This window comes from Giraffa tippelskirchi, chromosome 10 (genome assembly GCF_054371585.1).
Source record: "Giraffa tippelskirchi isolate mGirTip1 chromosome 10, T2T-mGirTip1v1.2.pri, whole genome shotgun sequence".
Taxonomy (NCBI): Eukaryota; Metazoa; Chordata; class Mammalia; order Artiodactyla; family Giraffidae; genus Giraffa; species Giraffa tippelskirchi.
Window position 1 is genome coordinate 122,112,064 of NC_137284.1, and position 16,739 is coordinate 122,128,802.

General features: G+C 43.2%; 2 protein-coding genes across 16 annotated transcripts in view; one reads left to right on the forward strand and one right to left on the reverse strand.

Moving 5' to 3' along the window:
* Positions 1-16,739, forward strand: part of COA1 (cytochrome c oxidase assembly factor 1) — a 179,970-nt gene that overhangs the window by 25,071 nt on the left and 138,160 nt on the right. For 6 of the 13 annotated variants that reach the window (XM_081535317.1, XM_081535330.1, XM_081535318.1 and 3 more), the window contains exon 2: positions 6,982-7,129. The exons of the other annotated variants lie outside the window; for them this stretch is intronic. The gene's annotated coding sequence lies outside the window, so the exon portion shown is untranslated. The remainder of the gene's footprint in view (positions 1-6,981; positions 7,130-16,739) is intronic. 13 annotated transcript variants of the gene reach the window in all.
* Positions 1-16,739, reverse strand: part of BLVRA (biliverdin reductase A) — a 48,941-nt gene that overhangs the window by 17,282 nt on the left and 14,920 nt on the right. For all 3 annotated transcript variants that reach the window (XM_081535298.1, XM_081535299.1, XM_081535300.1), the window contains 2 exons: positions 16,468-16,500; positions 1,766-1,887 (listed from right to left, as the gene is read on the reverse strand). In XM_081535298.1, the coding sequence (XP_081391424.1) occupies positions 1,766-1,887; positions 16,468-16,479 (134 nt within the window). In that variant the 5' untranslated portion in view covers positions 16,480-16,500. The remainder of the gene's footprint in view (positions 1-1,765; positions 1,888-16,467; positions 16,501-16,739) is intronic.

The following is a 16,739-nucleotide window of genomic DNA, read 5'->3' on the forward strand; positions in this document are numbered from 1 at the left end:
ACTCTGTAACCCCTTTGCTCGGGGCTCAGGGCTTAGAGTGTTAACTCCTCTGGGCCCACCGGCATAATAAACCTGAGTTCTCCAATTCTCCAAGTGTGGTGCTTGGTTTCTCAATTACTGGATTCTGCAACAGTGGGGAATGAACTAAAGTCCTCAGCTTCTAGCAAGTTCGGTCTGGTAGAGGGAGGAAGAGACTATATAACCACAACACGAGACTAACAGGAGGTGGGGTCTTCCCTGGTGGTTCAGTGGTTAAAACTCTGTGCTTCCAATGCAGGGGGCACGGGTTTGATGCCTGGTTGGGGAACTAAGATCCCAGACGTCGTGCAGCATGGCCAAATAAAAATAACCAGAGGAATGCTGTGCCAGGGGTACAAGTGGGAGATTCCAGGAAGGCAAGGTACACCCAGTTCAGGGTTTCAGAAGAGGATTCCTGGGGAGGTGACAGGTCTTAGCAGGTAGGTTGTGAGGAACAGAGCATGTGGCAAGGGGACAGTGTGATAACAGCAGAGGGGTGGTAAAGCGAGAGGAGGGGAGGATGAGCTGGCCATCTTATGGGACCTGGGTAGGTTAGGCATAGCACCAGCTGGCAGAGGAGGGCTGCTGGGGAAGCAGAAGCCCCCCTTCAGCCCAGAGCCCTTGTACATGAGATCCCAGATGCAGGCAGGGGAGCAGGGGGAGGAACAGTGCTGCTAATCGTGATATCAAGTCTCCCATCTGTGCTGCTCCCTTAGAATCCTCCTGGGAGGGGAAGACTGACCAAGGGCAGGTTGCCAGCACTTCTGGGTTGCCTCTGTGCCCCCAAATTCACTTTAAGTCCTTAAGGAAGAGCTAGGTTCTGAGACAGGCAAACTGGAAGAAAGCACGTCCCATAAATTAAAATATGAAAGAACTTCTACAGGGACCATCATGATGGTTACTTACGCTCGTCTGAGTACTGACATCTAAGTACTGACACAGTGATTTCTCTAAAGCACTAAAAAAGCAGAGACCTGCCTGACTTGCTCTCTGCCCCAATGCCTGGGCTGATACACGGCCTACCTCAGGTTCACAATGACTGCTGATAACTGATGTTACATGGTGTGAGTTTTTTAAGCAGTGTGTGTGGAAGTAGTGGGGGTCAAGGAGCTGAGGGTGAGTAAGTGAAGAAGAAACGCAGTGAAAGTTAGGTTTTGGCTGAGGTACAGGAGATAAATGATAATCCTTAAAAGCGTGTTCAGAATTATCAAAGGGGAAATGAATACATGGTGTTTAAAAGCCGGGCTTTGGAATTGGATCGACGTGCACTGTTGTCCAGCTCTTCAATTTTTCCAGCTGTGTGACATCAGGCAAATTACTTAACCTCTCTGTGGTTCAGCTTCTGTATCTGTCAAGTAGGTTGATATTGGCGTTGATGTCAAATAACTGGTCAGGCTTACAAAGCCCAGGGCCCTGGGAAGGCTGTCATGGTTAACTGATGGAACACATCTAAAGCCTTCTTTCAGGCCAACCCACGTGTGTTCACTGTGCTGCTCCTGTCACCGTCAGGCCCTGTGCTCACCTTCCCCGCCTCTGCCTTTGCAGTCCCCTATAGGATGACTCACTGCACATCCCAGTTGCAGGGCCAGCACTCTCTAGTTCCCAGACCCATCTGAGATCTTGTAGGGCTGATCCTGCACAGTTCCCTGGAATGACCCCGGAGCTGGCTTGCTCTCTCTGGGGTCTGGAGAACCCTAATCCATTGCACCCAACTCCCGGGGAATTACAGGGCACAAAGCAAACCCACCTCGACACGAAGCCAATCAGGTTCAGGAACGCCGAGGAAGCATGTGGATTCCGCAGGTCCCGGATCCGTACGGAGCCGGCTCTGCCGACACCGACCACCACCACACCAAACTTCCTCTCGGGCTGAAATACACAGGATCAAGGTGGGGTTTAAAAATGGTCCAGGCTCATACTTATAATGTTTAACTTGAGTATTTCTGACCCCACCTGCCGTGTAAAGATGCTGAGCTTATTTGGCTTGAGTACAATATCAACTGAAAAGACCAAATATTTTTCATTCTGACAAAATTTAAAATCCAACAGACATTTATTAAAATCTGAAGAACACCCCTGAAACGAAACAGTCTGGGCAGATAGCATAGAACAGCAAAACAGACACGTGGGCAGGACCAGTCAGGGACCAGACAAGCAAGCCAGGAGCCAACACAGATCACAGAAGCCACAGCAGAGGAAGGGGAATGAGACTCCCTGAAATGCAGGGTTGGAGAGAAGTCAGGTCCCCCCAAAATATTTCTATGGCCGCTCTGACCTGTGTTTTCCATGGAAAAGGCTCCTTGCACACTTGGCTCTCCACCCACTTCTACTTCCACCTTCCCCCTAATGAGAGATCTTCATTTTAAAGCTGTACCCAGCCCTAGTCTGGTCCCTCTGTCCTCCCTAAATCTCTCCTCCAGTGGATGTGCAAATCTGATGCAGCGTCTGATGCAGTGGAGAGTCATACAGAAGTGACAGTACTCAGTGAGATTCGGGGGGACAGGGCACATGGGCACACGGTCACCTTATTCAGACTCCTCGCCACCCTGGCTTTCTGGGTCCCAACTGCTGTCACTCTCACCTTACTGTGACAGCTTACTCATTATTTGAGTACAATGCATATAGTATTAGAATGAAAAATCAACTCAAGTTTTTCAAGTTATATAGCAACTTACTATAAGCCAAACTGATAAAAATTCTCCCTCTATATAAACCTCAAACCCAGTTCTTCTTGGATGCCTCTGAGCACAGAAACTCGAATGTCCCCCTTAGGTTCCCCTTTCCTTCACCTTTGTCATCTGGGCATCACCATTTCCTACAAGCTTGCCCCCCTTCCTGCATCCATTGCTCTAGTCTTGGCCCAGGACTTCTTTGCCTCCTGCCTAATGATCTGATAAATCCCCTCCTGGTCTCACCCTTCCCATGGGTGGTACCCCAGCCTGCCAGAGCAGATGCTTTAGATGAAAACTAAGTCCTTCCCCCGATTAAAGCTCTTCATTTTCCCAACTGTTACAGACTGAATGACTGTATCCCTCAAAAGGCATATTGGGATCCCTGTCCCCCAATATGATGGTAGTAGGAGGTGGAGCCTCTGGGTAATCAGGGTGAGATGAAGTCATGAGGGAGGAGCCCCCATGAATGGGGTTGGTACTTTTCTAAGAGTCACAAGACAGCTTGACTCCTCTCCCTGCTCTCCGCCCACGTGAGGACATGATGAGGAGTCAGCAGTTTGTAGCCCACAAAGGGGGCCCCCCATATCTCAGCCTGATCTCAGACTTCTAGACTCTGAACTTCAAGAGAATTTCTGTGGGACTGTACAGCAGCCCAAACCGTGAGACAGTTTGTAAGAAAACAACTGAAGGGGAAAAAAAAAAATCCAAGACCATGTTTTCTACCAAACACGAGTCCTTCCACAACCCAGCTCCAGCCTGCTTCTCTAGCACTGCCTTTCAGTCACCTCCTTCACGTGTAACTTTAGGCTTCCGACCTTCCAAGAACACACAGGACTGTTTCCTCCCTCGGAGTCTTTCCAAATGCTGTTCTCTTTGCCTGGAAGGAGCTTCTCCCTACCGTCCACAGGGGGATGCCTTCAAAGCTTTCAAGACTTGGGCATCTTAAACCTTATGAAGCCTTTCCTGATGCTATCAGTTAGATTTTTTTTTTTTGCATATAATAAAGATCACCCATTTTGTGTACAGTTCTATGGGTTCTGACCAACACACACTTATACACCTACCACAATCAAGATACAGAACAGTTCTATCATCCCCTCCAAAATTACCTGTACCCCTTTGCAGTCAACTGTTTCCTCTGCCAGGCAACCATCGACTTGTCTACCATCCCAGTAGTTTTGCCTTTTCTAGAATATCATATAAGTGAAATCACAATATGCAGTCTTTTGGGTCTGGCTTCCACTTAAAACAATGTGTTTTTTATCTATGTTGTTACATGTATCAATCATTTCTTTTTATTACTGAGTACCAGTCATAATAGCTTGTTTATCCATTTGGCAACTGAAGAATATGATGCTTCTGGTTCAGATGAATTCATAATTTACTCAATTATGAATAAAGCTGCTATAGATAGTCATGCCCTACTTTCTGTGTAAGCAGAGTTCTCATTTAACTTGGGTAAATACCTGGGTATGAGTTTGCTGTGTCATAGGGCAAGTGTAGGCTTAACTTTATGAGAAACTGCCAAACTGTCTTTTTCCAAAGTGTACCTTTATACCTATACTGTTTTGCACTCTCTCACTGATGTCTGAGAGGTCCAGTGGTTCCGCATTCTCGCCAGCACCTGGTATCATCAGGTCTTCTCCTCTTTTCATTTTAGCCATTATAATAGGTGTGTTGTGGTCTCTCACTGAGGTTTCTATTTGCAGTTCCATAATGACTAATGATGTTGAGCACTGTTTCGTGTGTTTATTTGCCATCTATAAATCTCCACTGGTGAGGTGTCTGGTTATTCCACAGGTTGTATCAACTATCTACAACTAGGCAGGGGTATGCCAGGCCTGTCTTTAAATATACTGGGTCCTTAAACCCAGCTCACGGGTCAAGCTTTTTTGTTTTATTTGCATACAATATCCAATTGTCCTAGTATCATTTATTGAGAAAGACCAACCTTTTTCTATTGAAATGCCTTTGTACCTTTGTGGAAGCTGTCTTGATTACTATAGTTTTATGGTAAGTATGGAAGTCCATTACTGTGAATTCATTTTTTTTCAAAATTCTAGTTCTCCTGTCTTTACATATAAATTTTAGAATCAATTACTAAATAAATAAAATGAAATAAAATAAAAATTCCTGCCAGAATTTTGAGTGGGATTATATTGAATTTATGGATAAGTTTGAGAAAAAAATCCAACATCTTCAGTAGAATGAATCTTCTAACCCATGAATATGGTGTGTGTGTGTGTGTATATATATATATATATATACACATACACATATATACACATTTATTTAGGTCCTTGATTTCTTTCATTCTGTCATTTTCAGTGGATAGATTCTGCACCCATTTTGTTAAATTTTTATAATTTTCAGTGCTGTTATAAATTTTATTTATAAATGAAATTATGCTTTACCTTCCATTTCCAATTGTTCACTGTGAGTATACAGACATACAACTGATTTCTGTATACTGACTTGGCATCTTGCAATCTTGCTGAACTCATTTAATACTTCTAGGAGCTTTTTTTGTAATTCTATTAGATTTTTCACATAGACCATAGAGTCAGATGTGACTAGAGATGATTTTACTTCCAATCTGTGTGTGCTTTACTCATTTTTCTTGCCTGACTGCACTGGGTGGGTGTGATTTTGAATAGGAGCAGCAAGAGAGGACAATCTTGCTTACCTTTTCATCTTTGGGGATAAAATTTGTTCTTTCACCATGAAGAATGATCTTGGCTGTAGATTTTTTTGTAGATATCCTTTATCAGGATGTGGATATTTCCATTTATTCATATTTTGCTTACATTTTAAAACCATAAATGGTCTAACTTTGTCAAGTGCCTTTTCTATGTCTATTGAGATGATCATGTGATATTTCTCTTCTTAATGTCCGTTGATACAATGACACCTTTCATTCCTAGGATAAACCTCACTTGGTCATAATGTATTATCCTTTACATATACTGTTGATTCTATTTGCTAAAATCTTATTTTAAATGTTTGCATCTGTGTTCATGAGAGTTGTTGTTTAGTTGCTAAGTCATGACTGAGATAACACTATACTATTTCTAACATAAGAACCTTACAAGAGTATACTTCCACTTCCTCTCTCCCTGACTGTACTACTGTTGTTACGTAACTTATAAAATGCTCAATGTACCAGTCAGGATTCAGTAATGTGTTCTAAGCACAGAATTTTAACATGGGGAATCACAGGCTTACATCACCACTGCAACCACTGGGGAAGCCAGAGAAGCCATCACTGACCATCTCCTACTGCAATCAAGCACGTGATTCTCAAGTTTGCCTGGAAGCCAAGACCTCAGGAAAGCATCTGCAGCCTGAAGCTTGGAAGAGCAACTGTGCCCTCTGAATAAGTTTCTTTCTTCAGCCTCCAAATCTCCCGGGAGTGCCTCTCACTGGCCAAGTTCACACATGGAATGGAACTTCGGGAAATGTAGTTTTAAGCTTGTGGCCACAATGCCCAACTGACAACAGGCCATTTAGCACAGTTAGTGCCTTCTGGGTTACCAGTCTAGCTTTTTAATTTTAATTTTTGACAGTCTCATACACAAAAAGCAGAAAGACAGTCTTTAGAGAAATCTGTACTGAACAGCCAAAACACATGTCTGATCAAATATTTGTTTCTTCTTTCACTCAGAAAAGGAAACAAGGAATTTCCTTATGAGGCTGATCAAATATTTGTTTCTTCTTTCACTCAGAAAAGGAAACAAGCAATCTCCTTATGAGGCTGAATATTTATGGCATTCCTAAGATTAACTACTAAATTACTACATTACAGAAAATAACGAGGATCATAGGTTTCAATTAGCTTTAAAAGAGGCATGAGGTTAAGAAACAGCTTCCTTATCTGTAAGAAGCCAAGTCACTTTTTCCATTTTAATAATTAATGATACACACACACTTGTAAACCTGGCTTGCATAGTATCTGACTGAAAGTGCTTTCAAATTTGGTTTAGACAACATTCCCTTGCAAAACTGATACCAAGGGACAAGATATAGGTGAAAATGCTGACATATTAACAACTGAGTTCCTCATTGGGAAAGAACTTCATTTTTGAGAAAAATGACTTTGCTAGACCATTTCACCTGTGTCTGTTCCTTTTACATGAGGCATCAAGGCATGTTCTGAAAGGAAACTGCAAATCAAAGAGAGGTAGGCTTCTGGTTTCCCACTTTACACGTAAGGAGCTTGAAAGTTGCCGCTCTACCCTGACAAATAAACAGCTAAACAGACTGACAAACTAACTAAAACTAACTCCTCTAGGATCCTTAAGAGAGGTGAGAACATGAGGCGAACTGCTGTCCCCAAACTGGAGAAACAGAGGAACTAATGCAGAGAATAACTTGGTGGAGCTGAGACTCAAGAGTGGAAACCACAGCAGGAACCAGTAGGAAAGCCTGAACTGTAACAGGTGAGTGACTGGGGGCTCAGTGTGGACAACTCTGAGACCTAAAAACTCCAGAGGGACTCAGTTATGGGAAGACCCTCTCAATTTTGTGACATTTACCTCCAGGAGCTTGACCAGGTTCTCACAGTAAATACTGGAGACATTTCCTCTCATGTTTCCAACAAGACTGGGTAAAAGCATCACCCTTGAAATATACCAGTGCTTTGTCCTTCCTAAGGAGACTGACCTCACAGGAAACTAGTTAACCAGACCCTAACCTACTGGGGTATTATTAGACCTTAAATGACTGTAGGCTAGGGAAAAACAATTGACCCTTGAACAACATGGGTTTGAACAGTGCTTGTATGTGGATTTTTTCAATACTAAATTATCACTGTACTAGACAATCATGGCTGGTTGAATCTTTGGATGCAGAATTCTGGATATGGATGAATTGTGTGTATGAAGTGTGGACTATGAGTTACAGGCAGATTTCAACTATACAGACAGCATCTCTAACCCTGGTACTGTTCAAGGGTCAACTGTACAAAACTCCAGGCTACTCTAGAGTTCCACCTGGGAGAAGGGAAACACCCAACTCTAGCCCACTCTAGCCATACTCCCCCACCTAAGAGGGGAAGAAAAATAAACTGAAAAATACTTCTGTGGTTCACAGTGCAGAGCCACAGGCTCACCAGAAGACTGAGACTTGATCATGGGACTGTAGAATGTGTCCCCTCCCCCTACACCTCCCCACCACGTGAGGCCCATTTAAAGCAGTTCCTTTTATATGATACATCATGTCTGGAGATCAAGAAAAAACGACAAGCCATAACAAGACAAAAAACATAATCTGAAGAAAGAGAGAAGCATCAAAACCAGACATAACAGGAGTGTTGAAATTACTGAGACTGGGAATTTAAAACAACTATGATTACTATGCTAAGAATCTAATGGATAAAGTAGAAAACATCTAGGAACAGATGGGCAATGTAAGAAATTGTCTCAGGAGACAGAATGGAAAAGAAATGCTAGAGCTCAAACACAATGTAACAGAAATGAAGAATGCCTTTTATGGGCTTATTAGTAGACTAGACATGGCACTGGAAAGAATCCCTAAAACTGAGGATATCTCAATAGTAACCCCCCAAAACTTGAAAAGCAAAGAGAACAGAGACTGAAAAAAAGAAGAGAATATCCAAGGACTGTGGGTCAACTACAAACGGTGTAACACACATGTAATGAGAACACCAGAAAGAGAAGGAAGAGAGAAAAGAACACAAGATATATTTGAAATAATAATGACTAAGAATTTCCCTAAACTAATGTCAGACACCAAATCACAGATCTAGGAAGTTCAGAGAACACCAAACAAGATAAATGCCCTGTCCCCCAAAAAAGATGTTTAGGTATATCATTTTCAAATTATAGAAAAACAAAGATAAAGAAAAAAATCCTGAAAGAAGCCAGAGGGGAAAAAAACCTTACCTACAGAACAAAGATAAAAATTATATCCAACTTCTCAACAACCATACAAGCAAGGATAGAGTGGAGTGAACTATTTCATGTGTCGAGAGGAAAAAACCTACCAACCTAGAATTCTGTACCCTGTGAAGTTATCCTTCCAAAGTGAAGGAGAAATAGACTTTCTGAGACAATAAAAATTTGAGGGAATTTGTTGTAGTAGACCTACCTTGCAAGAAATATTAAAAGAATTTCTTTAGAGAGAAGAAAAATATTACAGGTGAGAAACTCAGATCTACCTAAAGAAAGGAAGACGGATTAAGTGAAGGCAAGATACAAACTTTATTTCTCTTATTCTTAATTGATCTAAATAAAATAACAACAGCAAAAACGTACTGAATTATTTATGCTTATGTGTACATTTATGTGGAGAAGGCAATGGCATCCCACTCCAGTACTCTTGCCTGGAAAATCCCATGGACGGAGAAGCCTGGTGGGCTGCAGTCCATGGGGTCGCTAAGAGTCGGACACGACTGAGCGTCCTTGCTTTCACTTTTCACTTTCATGCATTGGAGAAGGAAATGGCAACCCACTCCAGTATTCTTGCCTGGAGAATCCCAGGGACGGGGAAGCCTGGAGGGCTGCCGTTATGGGGTCGCACAGAGTCGGACACAACTGAAGTGACTTAGCAGCAGCAGCAGCATACATTTATGTTTATGTAAATGCATATACATAAGTGAAATGAATGACAGCACTGATCCACAGGACAATAAGAAGGAATGGGATTATTGTTATTTTACAGTAATCACACTACCTGTGAAGTGGTATAGTTATTATTTGAAAGTGGATTTGAATTAATTGTAAATGTATATTGCAAGCTCTGGCAAAACCAATAAAAAAGTTTAAAAAATGAAGTATAACCAATATGCTAAGAAAAAAGAATATGGAACCATATAAAATACTCAATTTAAATCACAAAAGGCAGAAGAAGAGTGGGAGACAAAAATAGGACCAAAGAACAAAGTCAATGAATAGAAAACAATAACAAATATTAATCTACCTATATCAATAATCACTTTGAATGTTAATGGTCTAAATGCATCAATTAAAAGATAAAGATTGTTGGAGTGGACCAAAAATCAAGACTCAACTCTATGTTGCCTACAAGAATCCACTTTAAATATAAAGACACATATAGATTAAAAGTAAATGGATGGAGACAAATATATCATGCTAACACTATAAACAAAAGAAAGCAGGAGTAGTTACGTTAATTGCAAGAAGGGCATCACATAACAAGGTCCAACATGTATGCACCTAACAACAGGGCACCAAACTACATTAGGTAAAATCTGATAGAACTGTGAAGAGAAATAGATGAATCCAAAATCAGTTGCATCACACTCCAGCACCCCTCTAACAGAAATGGACAGATGGAACAGGCAGAAAAATCAGGAAGGACACATTCGCACTCAACACTACCAATCAACTGGACAAAACTGACATCTGTAGTCTGCTTCATCCAACAGCAGCAGGCTGCACATTCTTCTCAAGCATACACGAAACATTAACCGAGACAGGTTATAAAATACACCTCCACAAGTTTAAAAAAACAGAAATCATACAATGTCTGATCTGAGACCACAATGGAATTTAACTAGAAATCAGTAACAGAACGATAACTGGAAAATCTCCAAATACAAGGAAACTAAACCTTGTGGCTCAGTTGGTAAAGAATCTGCCTGCAATGCGGGAGACCTGGGTTTGATCCCTGGGTTGGGAAGATCCCCTGGAGAAGGGAAAGGCTACCCACTCCAGTATTCTGGCCTGGAGAATTCCATGGACTGTACAGTCCATGGGGTCGCAAAGAGTGGCACAATGCTAAAAAAAAAAAACAAGTCAAAGAGATGGCTACACTCCTCTACAATTTAGTAGCTAAAACTTGCAGGTGAGAACTGCAGAAAGCAGAGGAAATGGGAGGAAAGAGTAGAAAGGGGAATGTGCATGTAGATTATAAGGAGGCTGAAGTATGCAGAGAAAGGAGACGGTGAGATATGCCCAGCAGAGGGGTGGGCAACAGGTTTCTAGAATGTCTAAAATTCCATTTCAGTTGTCTTGCTGTGCCCTGCTGTCTTGAACTTTTGATAAAATGTACTATATATTCAGTCCTGTAGAGGTGCCATTTTAAGGAACAAAGGAACAGGAATAGTTTCAAGATGCAGAAAAGGGACAGACAGAACAGCAAAGTGACTCAAAAACTAATTGGGGACCAACTTATCATCACAAAGTGAGCCTGCTCTCCCTGTCTTGGATGCAGAGAAGCTAAGTGTTTGAAGCTTGAGATTAGATGATGGGATTCCAAGATTAAGAACACATGCTCTGCCAACTCAGAAAACAAAAAATTTGTTTTGAGGTAAGGAGGGTAGAAGAAAATGTAAAATCACCATGGAATTTCAAGGTGGGAGGTATGAGGGCAAGTGCTAGGTTACCACTCCAGGAGGGGGTATGATGACTGCAAACAGTCAGGAAGGACAACGTAATGTTTTTCACTCATTTACAAGAATCAGTAAGTTTGACCACACATTGGCTGGCATGGGAAAACAGGCATGTTCATATGTCTCTGGAGGGTGAGGAGAACAGGCAACCTTTGTGGAGGGCAGCTCGGAAATATTTAACATGCAAATACTCTTTGTTGGGGATAGGGGGAATTCATTTTTAAAGCACATACATAAGTGAAATGACTCAGGTTTATTGCAGCCTTGCTTGTAACAGCAAAAGACTGAATATAAAGTACATGTTAATAGCAGGCTGGTTAGATAATTATGGTATACTTTGAAAATGGAATGCTACATAGCTGTAAAAAAAGAACAAGGAAGTTTTTTATGTATTGGAAGGGATTGATCTCCAAGATGCAATAGTTGGGTGAGAAAAGCAAAATACAGACCAGTGTAAGATGTGTGCTCTAGTTTATGTTAAAAAAAAAAAAAAAAAAAGGAGGGCGGGGCAATGGCTGAAGGAAAAAAAATACTTGTATATGTTTTGAATCTCTCTGGAAGGACAGACAAGAAACCAGTAAGGGTAGTTGCCTTGGAGCATGAGAACAGAGTAGCTAGGAGAGAAAAGGACTGCTCAGGATAAGGTTTTTGTGTGTGTGTGTGGAATTCTTTAAAATTTTGATCATGTGAATGTATGTAATCCAAAATACAAACACTTAAGATAGATATAAAAATCCGAGGAACGCTCTGAGTAGATGAGAACTGTACAGTTTGTACAGGGTTGAGCTTATACCCTGCTCCCTTCCTGGGCCCCCACTACAGAGCTGGGTGTCCTCTGCTGTCTGCCCTCCAGGTCACTCTGCCCCTGATGGTGCCCACTGCCCCTAAATCAGCCAACACCCCACAACGCCAGGCTGCATCTGCTCTCCCCATTCACCCTTCCAGCTCAGCTGTAATCTGGGTTTCACTACCAAAACTCCCTGCCTCATTACAGGTCATCTCAGATCTTTGGTAATTCAAGGGCTTTCCCTAGGCTACATTCTCCTGGACCTCACTCCTGTTTGATACTTGAGGGGACCTTCTTAAAATTCCCTCCTTCCCTGTCTTCCCTCACCTCACAGCGAGATTTCCTTTTCACCCTTTACCGCTTTCCCTCTTCATCCTGCACCCAGGTGGTGCACATTCCCCCATGCTCAATCCTATCCCCCTGGTCTTCTCTCCTCCCCATATTCCCTGAGTAGGGGAGGGGTGCCTCTCATTCTTAAGGTTTCCAAGACCACCGTTGTGCTGAAGGCTCCAACATCGTGCACGGTGAGATGTCCTCTCCTCCAAGCTCTAGACCCAGGAAGGAATGCCAACTGGGCAGTTCCACCTAGCCGTCCCACCCTGACCTGGATCCTCATGTTCTGTGCTCCAACCACCAGCCTCACTTGACAGACTGTGCTCTGAACTTCCGGGCAAAGGCCAGGGGCTCCGCAAATTCTGTCAGGCACCCAGCGTGACGTGCTGGAAATCCTGGGAGTCTTTGCTGCCTCGGACAAATCCTCTTAGACCAAAGGGCTGACTGCAGCTGAGAACCTGCTCCTCCCTCTCTGCTCCAGCCAGCCTCAAGTCACTGTAGGTTTCTCTTCCTCTGCATTTTCACTGATCCACCCAAGCTCTGAATTGCTGTACACAATGACTAGACAGTCTCTGAATCATCCCATCATTGAGTCAGCTGCCACTCAGTGAGAACACGTGGTGTTTGGGGCACCAGGTCGGATGCTGTGGGGATGCTAAGACGAAGGAGGCACAGAGACAGCTCTACCCAAGTCAGAGAATGGAAGGTCACAAAAAAAGTGATCATTAAAGGGCCATGGAAATTCACATGAGGGAGGTATCACTTCCAGAGAGAGAGAGAGAGCTCTGAGATGTTTTACCAGAGCAGTGAGGACCATGTCAGGCTGCCCAGGGATTAGACAGGAAATGGAAGTGAGAAGGGGTCCCAGAAGGTAGTCATAGGGTGTTTAAGGCAGAAGAGAAGGCAGACTAGTTAGAGGGGGTCCCACGGTCTGGGAATATTTTTTTAAAAGGTTGAGAGAAAAAAGCCACCAAAGAAGGAAAGTCGAAATTATAGAACAGAAGGGGTGGTTGATGATTGACAGAACTACTACTGAGCCAGGCTCTATGAGCTTAATATGAGTGCAAAGTTTCTACTCTTTTTGCACAATTTCCAAGACCATGAGAATTAGAGCGAGTCATGGGGCCTTCCGATAAGAGGGCAGAGGCACCAGAAAATGGTTGACCGAGGTCAACCCTGGGATAGGGGAGCCTGGGGTGATGAGGTAGTGAGGTGACTCACTTTTGACCATTTAACATTTTGTAGCTTTTAAGTTTTGTTCTAGGTCTGTGTATTGACACTACTACAAAAATAAAATTTTTTTAAAAAATTTGTTTTTTGTTTTACACATATACATTCTTTTTTTAATATTCTTTTCTATTATGGTTTATCACAGGAGATTGGATATAGTTCCCTGTGCTATACATTAGGACCTTGTTGTTTATCCATTCTAAATGTAATAGTTTGCATCTACCAACCCCAAACTCCCAGTCCATCTCTCCCTCCTCACTACCCCCTTGGCAACCAGAAGTATGTTCTCTATGTCAATGAATCTCTTTCTCTTTTGTAGATAGGCTCATTTGTGCCATATTTTAGATTTCACATATGAGTGACATGTGTCTTTCTGTCTCTGATTTACTTTACTTTAGTATGATAATCTCTAGTTGTGTCTATGTTGCTGCTGCTGCTGCTAAGTCGCTTCAGTCGTGTCCGACTCTGTGCGATCCCATGGATGGCAGCCCACCAGGCTCCGCCGTCCCTAGGATTCTCCAGGCAAGAATACTGGAGTGGGTTGCCATTTCCTTCTCCAGTGCATGAAAGGGAAAAGTGAAAGTGAAGTCACTCAGTCATGTCTGACTCTTAGCGACCCCATGGACTGTAGCCTACCAGGCTCCTCCATCCATGGGATTTTCCAGGCAAGAGTACTGGAGTGGGGTGCCATTGCCTTCTCCGTATGTTGCTGTAAATGGCATTATTTCCTTCTTCTTATGACTGAGTAGTATTCCATTGTATGCATGTCCTACATCTTCTTTATCCATTCTTTTGTCGATGGATATTTAGGTTGTTCCCATGTTGTGACTATTGTAAATAGTGCTGCTATGAACATAGAGGTACATGTTTCTTTTAGAATTATATTTAAAAACTACTTTTTAAAGATGAATTTCAGTATAATGTTAGGAAAAGACTATAGCAGGTTGAGCATGTCAACCCTCCCTCTGAAAGGGATGAGAAAATAGGATTACAGTAGCTTGAGAAGACCTCAGATGTTGTTTCGTTCTGAAAAAGTAAAAACTAAAGCAGTTGGAAATGCTGATGGGAAAGAACTAGTAGAAACAAGTTGAACAATGCAGCTGGTCAAAAAAGGAATTCAGAGAGGTGGTATAGAATCTGAACAGGCAGCAGAGTCTTCAGTTCTGAGTGTGGACAAACAGTGTTGCTTGTCATGCCAGTAAACAAAGGATGTTGAGGCCACCAAGCCAGCAGCCTCTGCAGCTACCCTCAACGCTGCACCCTCAAGGGACTCAAGATGGAAGGAGTAGGATACTGGTCTGGGATAGCTAAGGTGCATATCAAAAGAATGATTTCAATAAGCCTAGACTCTTGCATCTTTTCATACACACTAAAGTGATAAATTCATTAATTTGAGATAGTTGTTTTCCTTTAATTAATAGTAATCTTTTGACTACCTTCCAACTACCTGTTTTTTTGTTTTTGTGTTTGTTTGCAAAAACTTCTATATATCCTTGGCACGTCCCTTACCTCTTTAGAGCAGTCCCTCAGAGCTATAAGAGAGGCTGTAGCCCAGGCTTAAGCTCTCAGTAAGTCGGCCCATAAAACATAATTCTCAACTTTGCATTTTTTTCAGTGGACCCACATTCACGAGAAATGTCTGGGATGGGATGCAGTGGGTCCTTTCCTGAAGTCCATTCCCCCTCCTTCTTCCCAGATCCAGCTCTGGGGTAGAGGAGCAGATGCTCTAGCTGAGCCTGATTAGTCTAAGCTAGTTGGCAAAATCCTGGCTCCTCTGACACAGTAACTGGTCCAGGAATGGGCATGTGACCCAGATCTGGCCAATGAGGCCTAAAAAGGCACTTAGTGGAACTTCAAGAAAGGAGGCTCCCACTCTTCTGGGAGACCTGCAGGAATCCATCTCTTTCTCCCACTCAGAGTGAATGAGGATGCATGTAGCCCCAACCTCTGCTGGCAGCCGTTCTATAACCATGAAGGCCACTATCTCCCAGATGAAGCCAATACCTGGATGAGAGCAAAGAGATGAAAAGATCCTGGATCTTTGATGAGATGGCTGAGCCACTGGATCAACCCACCCTGGAGCCTACCCTCCATCTGGATTTCCAGGACAAAAACCACATTGAATTGGGATTTTCTGTACTCGCAGTCTGGAGCTCTCTCACTGATAAACATCCCTTCCTCTAGGAAGAAAAACAAGACAAATGGGGAGGCAGAAATTGAGAGAGATGACGTCTGATGGTTCCAATTTTTCTCCACAAAGTAAAAGGTGATCAGAAACTAAAGAGCGAGGAAGGAGCTGGGAGGAGTGAGGAAGACCAGACCTGGCTATTCAGGGCAGAGGGAAAGAGAGCTGTCTGAGGGCAAGGAGGGGGCCTGGTGGGCATGCTGAGTACCCAGATGAGGTTTTTGAGAAGTTTGTCAGCTGCAAATAGCATGAAACTGTGCCACTCAACCAAGACCACCATCCTCTGGGCTTGGCCTCTGGGCTGGCCATGCAGGATCAAGAGGACAAGGGGAAAGGAGCTGGGGGCAAGAACACAGTAGTAGTGGAAGAGAGGACCCCAGGATCTAGGCTGGACCTGAAGAGAGTGAAAGCAGAAGGGGCTGATTGGTTAGGAAAAAACAAAGGTACAAAGAAACGAGGCATCTCACTGGATTGAAGAACAGGTTCAGTGGAAGTGAGAATACGAGGAGATGATGCAGAGGAAGATCCTTATAAGCAGAGTTAATTGTCCCCAGAATAACACTAGGGCCCAGCAGCTGCCATGCTCCACTGTAGCCCACTCCACCCTAGCCCATGAGTGTTGTTTCAGGATTAGCTGAGGTAGATAAATTCTAATCTAACTGAAGCTGGACAGACACAGATAAGAGCTCAGAGGGGCCTAATTCTTCCCATATCACCTGGAGCCATGTGCGTGGCAGGATGCAGGGGACATGTTTTCAAGTTTGTGCTGATGTTTCTGAAAGCTCTAGAGGGAAAGACGCTCTGTGGAGGAGAAATGAGGCATGCTGTAAGAAAAGCATCCTTAAATCGGTCCTCTTAGAGAACTCACCTCTGTGTTCATCTTGGTCTCTTTCTGTAGAAGCTGTGAAAACAAAAGCAGAGGTTCAGGACTTTGGTGGCACTCGCCCTCAGCTCTGTGCAGACACTCTCCTTGATCACCTCCCCTTCTCCCCCACTTCCTGCCCAACTGGCTCCATCTCCCTCAAATGCCTTCATCACCTGTGTCCTCCAGTGAGGGGACCCAGGTGTCTGATCTGAGGGAGGTTCTCCCTGGCCCCCCTGGGACATCACACCAGTACTGTTTCTCTAAAGGATACTGCC